At 46.2% G+C, this 15,573-nt stretch overlaps 1 protein-coding gene across 1 annotated transcript in view; it reads left to right on the forward strand.

The window, feature by feature from the left end:
* The window catches only part of LOC115476004, a gene marked incomplete at its 5' end in the record, with an annotated part of 269,698 nt that overhangs the window by 184,186 nt on the left and 69,939 nt on the right, over positions 1–15,573 (forward strand). Inside the window, 5 exon segments of the mRNA XM_030212099.1 lie at positions 470–586; positions 6,223–6,396; positions 6,521–6,707; positions 11,817–11,908; positions 14,273–14,385. Of these exon segments, the coding sequence (XP_030067959.1) occupies positions 470–586; positions 6,223–6,396; positions 6,521–6,707; positions 11,817–11,908; positions 14,273–14,385 (683 nt within the window).

A 15,573-nucleotide genomic window follows, 5' to 3' on the forward strand; every position in this document is an offset into this window, starting at 1 on the left:
GCTTCCCCAGACCCGGCTCTGTCTCTCGGCGGCACGGGGGCTAGGGTAGGGTAGAGCTGGCTCTAGAATCAAAATGGCAGTTGCAACCTCTGTTCCTGGGGAGCAGAATAATGCATCTGTTGAGGTTTATCATTCCTGTCCTGTGGGAGTTACTAATCTGTGCTGCTACATAATCAGAATTCAGTGACTCCTCTGTGAACTAAAGTGTGGTAGAACACCAGCTTTTACTACACCTTTAGTAACTATCCCCCTGTGAGACTTAATAACTCCATAAGTATCACATAATGTATTAAATATACTACACATGCATTACAATAGAACTGTACATAAGATGTATAGCACTGTCCTGTATATAATACTGTATATATTATATGTTTGGATATGCAGTGTGTAATACATTGTCAGCACATGGTTGCATCATGTTCCCAGTTAGCTTTTATTTCCTGTTTTTTGATTGTTAACAAAATAGATAACTGAAGAACTGAGATTTGTTGAAGAGCCAGACCATGTTTCACTTAACTACAAGCTCTCACACACCCTGGGGACCATGTTGGCATTTTTAACAGAAGATACAATTGATGTAGAGGTATGTTGTTCACTTATTCTAGGTCATGTTATGTCAGAAGTACAGCAGAGCCAAGATGACAGATCCATAATTTAATTTGACCCCGGAGGGAAAACAGAATGTAAAAAGCATGTGGTGTACAAGTCACAAAAACGGAGAAGTTAAAAAAAAGAACATAAAATATCGAAACAAAAATAGATATCCATGAAACTTAACTTACTAACTATAAAACAAGTGTGCCTAGCCATCACAATGGAAAAAAGAAAACTGGGCAGTCCTTTTTATTTCTTCAGGCCAGATCTGCCAGTGAGGGGAATAACGGGGTACGGCATAGGCGCCGACTCCGTGGGTGCTGTGGGTGCTCGAGCACCCCCAATATTTCCCCTCGCTGGAAGTCGGAAGTTGCCAGCCTGACCTGCCCAATGCCCACCCTCTTCTCCCTCAACAGTCCTCCGCCGGCCCGCCCTCACCTTACTGCGTGCCGCACAGAATTTTAAAAGTCATCTTACCTCGGGGTCCCGGCGGCAGCAGTGAAAGGCGAGCAGGCGGGACCAGAGCTGAGAGAGAAGGGAAGGCTGAAGCGCCGAGCCTGCTCACCTTTCACTGCTGCCACCAGGACCCCGAGGTAAGATGACTTTTAAAATTCTGGGCGGCATGCAGGAAGGCGAGGGCGGACTGGCGGAGGACTGTTGTGGGATAAGAGGTCGGGCTGGGGTTGGACTGGCACTCGGAGGAGAGGGGGGGGCCTGGAACTCAGAGGAGAGGGAGGGGGGTCTGGAACTCAGAGTAGAGGGAGGGGGAGGAGGGGGGAGAGGGAGGGGGTATGCACCACCTGTAAAAAAAAAATTTCAGCACCCCCAATCATTTTGAAAAGTTGGCTCCTATGGGGTAAGGGATTGGGACTGGAGACAGATGCTATTTTATTTTATTTTATGTTTTTTTAAAAAATGATTATGCATTGCTTTTACCATGTTTTATTTTGCTGTAAACCACTTTGGATGGCAGGATACCAGGAAGGTGGTATATAACCCCCAGTATTCAGCCCATGATGATCAGCAGTTTTAAAGCCGCTAACCACTACAGGCTGAATCTAACTGGGATAATTCAGTGTCAGGGCCAAGTCTGGGTACCAACAGTGAATATCTGGGTCAGCCTCCAACCCAGAAAATGATATTCAGGAGGAAGTTATTAATGTGGGAATACCATTAAGATGTATTATATTAGTGAAGTGATAACCCCAATTATTAGTAACTAGGTTTTACTGCATAAAATAAACCTGAGTTAAAATGGCATGAATTAATGGTAAAATAACACATCTTTCCATTATGTAGCTTCCTACTGTTCCAGAACCTGTGGGATAATTGTGACCATCAACCAGCAGGTGGAGATAGACATGTTTCGGCTCAGTTTTCAGTTCTCTCTCTTGGCATCCAGTCCAGCTCTTCAGTATTTTCTGTCTCCAGCAGGTGGATAGACATACTTTTCATTCTGTGGTTCTGAGTGCTTTGTTCCAGGTCCAGTTGGTTAACTGGTCCCCAGTTGAGCTTTGTGGGTGGTTTGAGTCTGCAAAGTCATATCTGGAGTCTTCAGATTCCTGTCTCTGGTGCCTAGTGTCAAATAATTCTCATAGCCCCGGATTGGCTGTGGAGGCCATGGTACATGGGCCTGATTCCACTGCTGGACGGGGGTCCTCTCCATTTTTCACGCTTGCATGACCTACTACTGAAGCAAGGTCCTGTGCTCATGGAGGATCAGTGCCCCTTTCATCTTACAGCTTGACCATTGAAAGGGTGCAGTTGAGATTAAAAGGTTATTCTGATTCAGTCATTGCTACCTTGATTCAGACTCAGAAATGCTCTACATCCATGGCGTATGTGAGGGTGTGGAGGATGTTCGAGGACTGGTGTTCTGAGCACAGAGTATCTCCCTTCTCTGCTCAGATTGCGCACATCCTAGCATTTCTCCAGGCAGATCTTCAGAAAGGATTGGCGTTGGGTTCTCTAAATCGATCCCACACACTCTAGGGATTGCTTTTGAATATTATCTGATAATTTTCTTTCCATTAGTCCTTCCCACTATTCCACTATTCCAGGAGCCTGCCCGAGGTTTCTGAAATGTTTAGTTGGTGCAAAGTAATGTGCCAAATGATGACTGTCACCTTGCATGGTGCTTCCTACATATCTCTTGTGCTCTACAAGTTGTCCACAGATGAGAGAAGTCCACATGTTTGCTCCTCTGGTTACTGTTAGGTTAGCACGTTGTTTAGTTTGTTCTGAGTTTCTCCTTACTGCTCGTCTACATAAATACTGAAGAGCTGGACTGGATGCCAAGAGAGAGATGTCTCAGTTTAGTTTTCATTTCTCTTTCGCCACCTGCTGGTTGATGGCCACAGTTATCCCACAGGTTCTGGAACAGTGGGAAGGACTAATGGAAAGGAAATTATCAGGTAAGGCCTAATTTCTCCTAATGGTTGTCCACATTGATAACTGTGCCACTCAGTGCCAGCACCCACATAGCTAAGTGTTCAAAGATAGAACTATCTTTTGTGTGGTCCTATCTGTCTGGTTAGCTATGCGGGCACTAGCACTGAATCTGGCTGGTGCTCAGCTAATTGCTAGCTCCTCCCCATCTCTGCCCATGGAACACCCTGGAGCAAACCACACAGTGCTGCAACAGTAAGAGAGGATATTCAGCAGCACTATGAGGATAAGTGCCCTTGAATATCAGGCGAGCCTTTCATAGTAACATAGTAAGTGACGTTAGATAAAGACCTGAATGGTCCATCCAGTCTGCCCAACAGTCACATTCATTATCAATTCAAGATTAAATCAATAATAAGTGTGATATTATATACTTGATCATGGTCTTTCTTTGGTGTTTCTGGGACATAGACCATAGAAGTCTACCCGGCTCTTTCCTTATGTTCTAACTACTAGATTTGCCGTCAAAGTCCACTCCAGCCTATCCAAATCTGTCATGAAATTTGCGGGACACAGGCCGTAAAAGTCTGCCCGGCATTGACCTCACATTTCAGATTACTGGAGTTTCTGTCAAACCTCTCTCCAGCCCATCCTAAACCGGATTGCTATATGTGGGACTCAGACCGTACAAGCCAGCCCAGCACCCTCCTTAGTGGTCTAAGCGCTACTTAACATTGAAACATATATGCAACCCTTTAAGTTTTGTTTTTTTATATCATTCATGTTCTAATTAGAGAAAATATATGATATGAAAAACAAAACTTCAAGGGTTGCAAATGTGTTTGCCTGTCAAGTGGTGCTTAGAGGGCAACTCTGGCTGCATCAACTAAGGTCGGTGCTGGGCTGGCTTGTACGGTCTGAGTCCCGCATATAGCAATCTGGTTTAGGATAGGTTGCCTGTACTGCCCCCTTCATTTTTAGAAATAAATTAATAAATGTCAATGGCTGTCATTTTTTGGCACTTTCCATTTTTGAATTTGGTGGTTATCAATATAGACAGTATTCAGTGGCGTTCCTATGTCGGCTGCCACCCGGGGCGGATCACCGCTGCGCACCCCCCCCTGGTGCATCACCTCCACCCCTCCCCCTCCGGCGCATCACCTCTTGGGGGTGCAGGGAGCAGTCGCACGGCTGTTGGCTCTGCCGGCTCCCTGCCCCGGAACAGGAAGTGACATCAGAGGGAACAGGGAACCGGCAGAGCTGACAGCCGCTCGGCTGTTCACCCCCTTGCAGCATGCACCCGGAGTGGACCGCCCCACCACCCCACCCTTGGTACACCACTGATAGTATTCTCTCTTTTTCTGACTTTCTCTGTCTTTTGCTGTTATATTTCTCCACTTCATGAGAAGAACATAACGTTTCTGTACAATCCTAGAAACAACGAAGTGAGCAGTGCTACATTGAAGATACATTTACCAGTATGTAAAGAAGCACCATGGAAATAATTCCATTGGCATTCCAAAATAAAATCTTAGATACATGTTGATTAGCACATTTGCCAGTTTGGGCAGTTGGAAATGCTGCAGTTGAACAGGACATGCTACTTTCTTCAGTTACTGAGTTGATGCAGTAAGTTTAAAACAAATAAGAGAAACGTTTTCTTTACTCAGCGTGTAATTCGACTCTGGAATTCGTTGCCAGAGAATGTGGTTAAGGCGGTTAGCTTAACAGAGTTTAAGAAAGGTTTGGACAGCTTCCTGAAGAAAAAGGCCATAGAAAGTTATTAAATGGACGTAGGGAAAAATCCACTATTCCTGGGACAAGCAGTACAAAATGCTTTGCTCCGTGGATCTTGTCAGGTGATTGTGACCTGGATTGGCCACCTTTGGTCTGTCCCAGTGTGGCGATGCTTATGTCTTATGTCTAAAGTGCAATTTGATTTTACTTGCATGTTCATATTTTGAAGAAACTTCTGTAAAACGTGTGATCTGATTGAGAATACTTTCAAATCTGAAATTTGAAGAGTTAGTACAATCCTTGCTCGGCAGTTTCACATTGGGTTACTATTAGTCTGGTTATCGGAATAATCCAGGGGAAATGATGGTTTCTAAAAGGAAAACTAACCTTATGCAGTGTAAAAATATAATATCCTAAATAGCAAACAAAAATGAGATAAAAGAGTAAGCTTAAATTCTTAAAATCTGTAATAAATACTTCTGAATGTAACTCACCTTGAGCTACTATTGAAAATGGTATGAGCAAAATCCAAATAAATATTAAAACATGTTATTTATTTATTTAGGGGTCTTTTACTAAGGCGCGCTCACGTTTTTAGCGCACGCTAAAATTGTGGGCGTGCTAAACGTTAGGAATGCATTGGCGTCTCTAACGTTTAGTGCGCCTACAATTTTAGCATGTGCCAAAAACGTGAGCACGCCTTAGTAAAAGACCCCCTTAGTTAGTGGTATTTTGTCTTCTCAAATCTTCAACCACGATATTATCACGGTTCAGCTTCCTGCATACTGTGTGTTACATATAGGGCTTCTAATTTTAGATTTCACCCAATAAACACCCACAAAACACCCCAATGCAAAAAATAATAATCATAATAAAATAAAATAGGTGTATATTAGGTAGAAACTATTAAAAAAAACTCTACTTTCCTAACACTGTTCCCTCGAAGCTGAGCAGGAGTCCTCCACCTACAGTCCTGCCAATGGGTGACGCCATTTCACTATCAATTTTTAATAGTGAGGGACAGGCTAGTTCTCAGGATTCCAGGGAATCTGCCTGTCTCACTGAAAACACAATATTGAACAGCACTCCCCACTGGAGGACTGCCACTCAGCTTAGAAGGAACAGTGTTCCCCAGTACTCTCATACATCTCCCCTTGCCTGTTTTGGATCCTCCACCCTATTGTTGTGCCTTTTCCATGCTGGCGATTCCACAGCTGTACAAATGTATCTATTTTTATTAAGTGGGAATAGATACTCCATAGTAATGCCTGCAGCGGCGTACCAAGGGCGGGCGGTGGGGGCGGTCCATCCCGGGTGCACGCTGCTGGGGGGGTGCAGAGAGCAGCCACGTGCCTGTCGGCTCCGCTGGTTCCCTGCTCCCTCTGCCCTGGAACAGGTTACTTCCTGACAGTAGCCTCTAACTCTGAGGTTGCACTGTACATGCCCAGACAACCATTAGTTTGTAAACACGTGTGCGTTTCTTGATTTTGTCATATGCAGGCTATGCTGAACCTGAAAGACATAAAAGACTTGCATATGAAGATGCAGTATGGCTCTCACCTGATAACAGCCAGAACACAGATCCAGAGCACTAAAACAAGAAGATACATCAGCGGGGACTTCCAGCAGAACTGCACATGGATGCTGCAGTCTGGCATTCCGGCTTCTGTTCAGGTCCTTCCTTTAAATCGGCATCTTTTTACCTGTGTTTGTACTGCCTGTAAATGTTGTTCATGTTAGTATTTCTGACCTGGGGATGTAAACAGTTGTGTGTGTCTCTCTCTCTCTCTGTTTTCAGGCTTTCTTGAGCCTCCGTGTGATGAATGCAAGCTCGGTGCAGATGGTTGCGGGAGAGATGTTCATCACATATCTTAGCGTACAGAAGCAACATGAGAACCTTCTCAGAAGAGCTGACAACTCAGACACTCTACTAGTATCTGGCTCGCCAAAGGAAATCAGTGCTATAATGAAGCAGCAAAAACAGGGTAGGAATCTACAGAAGAGGCAGTGAACTTACTGGTTGGAGGGGCCAAACAAAAATGTTTGTCTCAAAAACACAGTATAAGCTGTTCTTCTTGCTTCCGTAACCTAATATCACAATACTGATGAACAGCAAAAAAATAGACCCAAAGGGTAAAACTCTACAATTCTTTATATATGGGTATAGCCCTCAGAGACCGAGGGTTAACCAAGGTCTGACCTGCAAGACTCCAGTATCTACATGAGATTATAGTGTCTGCGGTCCAATCTCTTTCATAGAGTAATATTATTCCCATATCATTTTTTTAATTATATCAAGAAAATCATTCATTTTGCTGAATATTGCACTATAAATAAATAGCAGTGAAAACTTCAAAAAAACCACTTAGCTTTCACTGAAGTGACTTGATAACCCCTCTAATTAGATTAACAACGGGGCCCTTATCGTTTCGCCTTCTTACAGGCTTCTTCAGGTTTTGCCCAATATAGGTATTAAACCGGGGTGTCACTTGACCACGCTTAAACACGAGTATTGAGACCAATTCTTAACAGGCCCAAACTCTTTTCACATGTATACGCGTAGCCGGCGCGTATACCAGTGGCGTAGCCAGAAGTCAATTTTTGGGTGGGCCAACAGGTTGGATGGGTGGGCACTAGACAGTGGTGTGCTGGTAAATGTTTAACAACAGGCTCTCTCCCCGGTCCACCTCTGCACCCCCCCCATCCACCTGTGCACCTCCCCTCAAAATTGCAGAGCTGGCTATAGCCGGGGAGAGAGCCTGGGGGGGGGGGGGGCAATGCATTACTGTCTCCAGGAAACAAAAATTAAATGATCCCAGGTTCCAATTTAATTCATGTTTAATGTGGGATAAAATGCCATAAATAAGTAAATAAATATAAACTTTTAATGTTGAGCACCTGATTCTAAAAGTGGACATATTCCAAACACTATAATGAAAATAAAATGATTTTTTTCTACCTTTGTTGTCTGGTGACTGTTTTTCTGATCATGCTGGCCCAGTATCCGATTCTGCTGCTATCTGTCCTCTTAACTCCGTTTCCAGGGCTTCCTTTCCATTTATTTCTTTACTTTCCTCCTTTCTTCTTCATTTCTTGCTCTATATCCATAAGTAAAAGCTGGGTCCTCTGCAGACTTGACTGTCTAGTGGATCCAGCTTCTGCCTATTTTCTTCAACCATGTGCAGTTTTTCTCCTCTCTTCCTTTTTCCTCATCTCATCTCCTTCCTCATTCTTCCATCCCCTCCATCCATGTCCAGCATTTCTTCTCTCTCCCTTCCCTCTCTTCCATCCATGTCCAGCAACCCTCCTCTCCCCTGTCCTTCCCTCCATCCATGTCCAGCAACCCTCCTCTCCCCTTCCCTCCATCCAGCAACCCTCCTCTCCCCATCCCTCCATCCAGCAACCCTCCTCTCCCCTTCTTCCACCATGTCCAGCAACCCTCCCCTCCCCTTCCCTCCATCCAGCAACCCTCCTCTCCCCTTCTTCCACCATGTCCAGCAACCCTCCTCTCCCCTTCCCTCCATCCAGCAACCCTCCTCTCCCCTTCTTCCACCATATCCAGCAACCCTCCTCCCCCCTTCTTCCACCATATCCAGCAACCCTCCTCTCCCCTTCTTCCACCATATCCAGCAACCCTCCTCTCCCCTTCTTCCACCATGTCCAGCAACCCTCCTCTCCCCTTCCCTCCATCCAGCAACCCTCCTCTCCCCTTCTTCCACCATATCCAGCAACCCTCCTCCCCCCTTCTTCCACCATATCCAGCAACCCTCCTCCCCCCTTCTTCCACCATGTGCAGCAACCCTCCTCTCCCGTCTGCCCTGTTTCCTTCCTGCCCCCCCCCCCGCCGTACCTTTAAATATTACAGTTTTGCTGGAGTCGCGGGCCGCCGGCATTGAAGACATCGGCAGGCTTACGCTGGTTCCAGCAGCCTTCCCTCTTCCCTCGTTGCAAGTCGGATGATGGCTCCGCCCTCTTCTGACGTATTTCCTGTATCTACGAGGGCGGAGCCATCATCCGACTTGCAACGAGGGAAGAGGGAAGGCTGCTGGAACCGGCGTAAGCCTGCCGATGTCTTCAATGCCGGCTGCCCGCGACTCCAGCAAAACTGTAATATTTAAAGGTACGGCGGGGGGCGGGGCAGTGGTAGGCTGGGGAGGCAGATGCGGGATCGGAGCTCAGCCTGCTCCCTCCGCTCCGCTGCCTCCACTGCTGGGTGGGCCTGGGCCCACCCAGGCCCACCCGTGGCTACGCCCCTGGCGTATACATTTGAAAAGAGTCACTTCAGTGAAAGCTAAGTGTTTTTTTGAAGTTTTCACTGCTATTTATTTATAGTGCAATATTCAGCAAAATGAATGATTTTCTTGATATAATTAAAAAAATGATATGGGAATAATATTACCCTATGAAAGAGTTTGGACCGCAGACACTATAATCTCATGTAGATACTGGAGTCTTGCAGGTCAGACCTTGGTTAACCCTCGGTCTCTGAGGACTAGACCCATATATAAAGAATTGTAGAGTTTTACCCTTTGGGTCTATTTTTTGCTGTTCATCAGTATTGTGGTATTAGGGGCCAAACAAACCAATGTCTTGTCTCAGCTTGCCTCCAAGTTCTCTGTATGGCCTTTGACTGAAAGTTGTGGCATGGAAGACATTTCATGAAATTAAATTAAACTAGGTTCTCTAATTGCTGATGTGGTGTTGGGCAAAATAGTGGTAGGGCTGTAGTGCCAGTGGCCCACCCCATTTGGCTGCTTGGCTCTGTTTCTGTTAGTGCAATATTCTCTTTTCTCTGGGCATGGGGGGGGGGGGGGGGTTCATTTTATAACATGGTGCCTAGGCTAAGACAGCAAGTAGGTGGCTACTTAGGTGATATTTTATGAAGACATATAAGGGCCTTGTAGGTGTGGACATTTACACCTACTCATGAGCAGATGTAAACATCTGCACTTAGATTATTTAAGTACATGTGCAAATGAACCTATTTTATAAACTGCACATGTAACTCTTAATTCAAGTGTCTGCCTAGGCAGCTGTCTAGTGCTTGCCTCTTGGAGTGAGAACCAGGCTGACAATCAAATGTATTGGTTTAGTGGGACCAAGGCTGGGACTAGTTCAATATCTAGGAGGCCAAATAAGCACTTCAAACGTTTAAAACTCTCCACACAATAACTTAGTTATTGGCTTGCTAAAAAGCAGTTTTTGGCACTAATTAGATTTAGTTGCAATACACTTGCGTAAATTTAGGCACGAGTTCAAAAAGAGGGCATAGAAATGGGAGGGTCACGGGCAGAATGAGGGCGGAACAGGGGCATTCTTAAAATTTACGCCCATAGTTATAGAACAATGGGGATGCACGAATTTCAGTTTGGTGCAAATGGCCGTTCCTAAATTTCAGCGCAATTTCCAGGCGTAAGCACTATTCTATAAACTGTGCTTAACTTTTTTTTAGGCAATATATATAGAATGTAACCCAAACTGTACAAATATTCACAGAATCCAAGCTGTGCCACAGCGATGTTCTAGAACATATGCCCATCGCTGCCCTAGTGCATAAATGCAAGGGGGGGGGGGGGCGTACGCATGGGCGGTGTATGAGTGGGACATGGGCATGTCTCTTATTTATGCACACAACTTAGAGAATACTGTAAGTTATGTGCTTAAATGCTGCATTTAGCCATGCCCATTTACACCTGCCATAGACCTGGTTTAAATGGGTGTGCCTAAATTTATACACATTTCTTCCAACTTACACTAGTATTCTATAAAAGATTCTGTGCACACAGGAGCTGATATGCTCCCCCTGCCCAAACAGATGCCCAGTTATAGAATTGCTCCCATAGGGTGTACAGTATATGTGTATGTGTTGCTGCAGGTGTGAGAGGCACAGTAGGCGTATGCGTGCAGGAGCAGGGGATGCCCCTGACCCTAGAGCTCTCCATTTTTCTCCTTCATTTCCATTCTGTATTCCAAGCCCCCATGCTTTCTCTTTTTCTCTTTCCCTCTTCTTCCTCCTCCCCACCTCCAACCCCAGTGTTCTTTCTCCCCGAGCATCTGCTTTCTGTCTCCTTCCCTCTCCCTACCCCAGCAACAGTTTTATCCTCCCTCCACCGTCCTCTTCACCCAACAGCAACCCTAGTTTATCTTGACTTTCTCTTCCTCCTCCATCATATCAAACTTATTCCTTTAGGCCAAAATGAGCTATTTCAGTGCCCAGAGTGTACTGCAAAAAAATACGCCCACTGACCACTGCTCCAGCCTCTCCTCCTTCCCCTACCCTACAGCACTGGAAATGCCATTTAAAGGACAGCACTTGGGGCAAAAGCCCCTCTTCACCCCACCTTAGTTCCAGCTCTGCCCATAAGCCTAGAGCCTTCCTCATCAGGTTCCCCCCATCTCTTCCCTGTTGGTTCTCCATTTCCTCCCCCATCAGGTCCCCTTTTGAGCAGCCCTTCACTCTCCTCCATCAGATCCTTGTCCTCTCTTAGGCACCATCCTCACTGCCCCTTTTCCTATCTGTTGGGAACCAGTGGTGATCCTAGGTCGGCTGCCACCCAGGGCAGATCGCCACTGCGCACCCCCCCCCCCAGGTGCAGCGGCGTCCGTCCCCCCAGGGTGCAGCACGACGCCCCCCCCCCCCCCGTGCATTCTTGGCTGCTGGAGGGTGCAGAGAGCAGCCGCACGCCTGTCGGCTCCACTGGCTCCCTGCTCCCTCTGCCCCGGAACAGGAAGTAACCTGTTCCGGGGCAGAGGGAGCAGGGAACCAGCAGAGGCGCACAGCATGCACCCAGGGCGAACCGCCCCCACCGCCCACCCTTGGTACACCACTGTTGGGAACCATGGATTCCTAAGTCCCATCTCTATACTGTTTTATTTGTATAAAATAGCTTTGAAATAGTCCCCTCTGGGGACTGAATACTTGTGATAAGTAACTTATAATATGACTGTAGCTGTCCCGTCCAGTGTACTTCCTGTTAAGAGATGCAGACACATAACCATCATCAGATATAGGTTTGTCTCACCTTTGCATGAAAGCAACATTGAAGTTCAATGTGATAGCAAAATGCTTACTACTAATATGGACGTTTTTACAGAGTTAGGCCTGAATGGTAATTCTGAAATGAGCACAGAAGTGAAACATTCAGTACCCGATTTCAAACATCTGGGACATCATCTTACACCTCAGGTACACAATAAAAATAAATATGCTTTTATTTTATTTATTTATTAGTAAGGGACCAATATTCAAACCGCGGAAGTTAGACTGGCTAACTCCCAGGGTCTGCGCTAAGCCCAGATATTCAGCGCTGGCTGTTTCCGGTGACCAGCACTGAATATCCGGGTTATTTTTGGTTGGTTTGAAGATTACCGGTTAAGACGATGTTCAGACTTAGCCGATTATCTTCAAACCAGCCAATGATATTCCAGGGTTTGACGCGGCCAAACATGGCCGCTAAACCCACTTTAGAAATCGGCGGGTAGCCGGTTATATTACGCAATGTAACTGGATAGCTGCAGCCTCTAACCGGGGATATTCAGCGGGAGATAACCAGATTGTAAGCTGTTTCGAGCAGGGACTGTCTCTTCATGTCCAGTGTACAGTGCTGCATACGTCTAGTAGCGCTATAGAAATGATAAGTAGTAGTAGTAGTTACAGTGGGTGTAGCAAGCAAGTCCAGGTACAGGATGGGTGTAAAATCAGTCACCCCAGAGAACTGAAAAACAGCCAGACACAATCCAAAGGGTTGTGTGGAATGAATGTAAGGAAATGAGGAAAGTGGGAAATACCCTCAGAAACCAAGGCTTCTGCCAAGGTCTAAGCAACAAGACACTGTTATCTATAAAAGACTTTGTGCCCGTGATCAAGTTTCAGTTGGATCATACTGTCAGGGGTATCGGTCTCAAGCTGACTAAGCTTCTCTTACAACCGACAGTATGATCCAACTGAGTGGTTCCTGATGAAGCCCTGTTATGGGTGAAACAAATCGGGCCCCGTTGAAAATCAACAGTTGAACTGTGGGGTTGTCAAGCCAGCATTGATTAAGCTAAGTTGATGCATGCCATGCTGTAGCTTGAACAGTTTTTGTTACTCAGTTATCTTTAACATTTGTGCTCTATTGTGGGCTTTTTTGTATAAAAAATTTGTGCTCTATTATGGGCAATTTTGCATGATGCTCCTATATGGGCATTTTTGAATGAGTGGAGTAGGGAATATTTACCCCATGAAAGAAACTTGATCACGGGCACAAAGTCTTTTATAGATAACAGTATCTTGTTGATTAGACCTTGGCAGAAGCCTTGGTTTCTGAGGGTATTTCCCACTTTCCTAATTTCCTTACATTCATTCCACACAACCCTTTGGATTGTGTTCGGCTGTTTTTCAGTTCTCTGGAGTATTAGATTATCTGTTTAGGATTAACAGCCCATACTGTTTTTTTCATCATAATGTAAAATCAGTCACCCTATGTATATGTAGTTACAAGCGCTACTGACCTTATTCTATAATTTAGGTGCACAACTTTGCGTGTTAAAAATAAAGTTGAGTGCTCAAGTTTATAGAATTTGGGGGTTTATGTTCATTAATAGCTAATATTAGCACATCAGGCCCTATATATGTTCCATTTATTTATTTGTTACATTTGTATCCCACATTTTCCCACCTATTTGCAGGCTCAATGTGGCTTACAATTTATCCGTCATGACTTATGTCATTTCAGAATACATATACAATTGGTTATATATATAGAACATGAATGCTAAATGAACAGTCGGGCAAAAAGGGGGAAAATATACAAATGGTTTCACATATTGAACATGGATTGCTTATTAAAATTAAACAATACGGTATAGGGAGAGAGTAATCCTATCGTTAAGTAAATGATGGTGAATTACAGTTCCAATTAAAAGTCTTTATGGTATGTCGTATTAAACAGATGTGTCTTCAGTGCCTTATGGAAGTTCAGTGGCGTAGGAAGGGGGGGCGTTGGGGCGGTCCGCCCCGGGTGCACGCCGCTGGGGGGCTGTCGGCTCCGCTGGTTCAGTGCTCTCTCTGCCCCAGAACAGGCTACTTCCTGTTCCGGGGCAGAGAGAGCAGGGAACCAGCGAAGCCGACGCAGCTCCCAGCGACGTGCACTCGGGGCGGAGCGGCCCTCCCGCCCGCCCCCTTTGGTAAGAATGCGCTCTGGAGGGGGGGTGCGCACGCCAGGGGGGGGTGCACACGCCAAGGGGGGGTGGACCGTGCTGCACCTGGGGGGGGAGGGTGCGCAGTGGCGAACCACCCTCGCTAAGGCACTGCAGAAGTTAATTAGTTATTTATAATATCCCAGCTCCATTTTAGCATTCCTTTTTATTGAAAATTAATGCATGCATATACAAAGAGCAATAACACAACACGTTACATGAAATTGTACTGTAAACATTTGTATCAATTCTGTCTTCATGCAAGATGCATAGCTTTTCCATGTTCACGCTACTGGTTCATGTTACCTTTTAGCTAAGCGCTCATGATTTCTGCTCTTTGGACAGCCACTCATTCTGTTTATTCCTGCAGATGGCATTAAGGGGGATGCTGACGGACGCCGACGTAGAAGGGTCCCTGAAATTGAGCGGTGAATGGAACATAAGCTTTGTAATTACTTTGAATGCCAGGACTCAGCAGCAAAGGTTAGCTAATGATTTCACAACAGGCTGGTGAAAACCACTTTGCATATCGTGGCGGGTGAGTTGCTGTTACAGGGGATTGCAGGAGAAGTAAAAACAGCAATATTAAGTTAATTATTTTCCTTTGCTATGTCAAATTCAATACTGTCTACTATGGTTCAGAACACTTAATTAGATTAAAACCGTGATTATTTCTTTTTTTCCCTTGTAGTGTGTGGTGATGGACTGGGAAAATATGAGCCCATTACTCTGTTTTCCGTTTGTGGATATGATCCTTTATATTACTAGAGGCTGATATTGAAAGAATTTGTCCAGGTAATTTAGGGGCCCTTTTACTAATCGTACCTATTCGGCATTATTTTTACCACTGGATTAAAATGGCCGAATTTTTTATTTTTTGTATTAATGGCCATGCACTAATTTTGCCATTAGCATGTGAGCCTTTACTGCCACCAGGGCCACCAAGAGACTGGCCCGGGGCAAGGGCGGCCACGGGGCCCCACCTCCCCGAGGTCGCCGCCGCCGCTCCCTCCTCCCCCCCCCCCCGAGGTCGCCACCCCTCCCCCCCCCCAAGATCACTGCAGCCACTGCTCCCCCCTCCACCCCTCCCGAGGTCGCCGCCGCTCCCCCCCTCCGTCCGCCACTGGGCCGGGTAGCCTGCATTGAAATCTGCTTCCCTCCTTGTGTCCTGCCCTCATGGAAGTTATGTCAGACGAGGGCGGGACACAGGGAGGGAAGGAGGGCCGAATGGAGGCGTTCTGCTGCCTGCAGCGCTGCTTTCACGGAGGTGAGACTGCGATTTCAATGCAGGGGGCAGACGGTCGACGTCGGAGTGCGGGTGGGACTGCGGTGGCAGCCCGGGGAATTTTGTCCCTCCTGCCCCCCTGCCCGCCACCCATTAATCAGCGTGCAGCAATGTAGCTTCACTAAGGGGCCCTTTTACAAAGGCACGTAGGTGCCTACGCGCGTCCAGTATGCGTCAAATTGGCACTACCACCCGGCTACCACATGCCCCGGGCGGTAATTCCATTTTTGGTATGCGCCCAAAACACACGATAGAAAATATTTTCTGCCACGTGGCGCTTACCCAGCAGTAATTGGCGCGTTGAACCCTTGCCGCCCGATTAGCGCATGAGACCTTACTGCTAAGTCAGTGGGTAGCGGTAAGGTCTCAGGCCGAAAATGGACGCA

Source organism: Microcaecilia unicolor, chromosome 8 (assembly GCF_901765095.1).
Source record: "Microcaecilia unicolor chromosome 8, aMicUni1.1, whole genome shotgun sequence".
Taxonomy (NCBI): domain Eukaryota; kingdom Metazoa; phylum Chordata; class Amphibia; order Gymnophiona; family Siphonopidae; genus Microcaecilia; species Microcaecilia unicolor.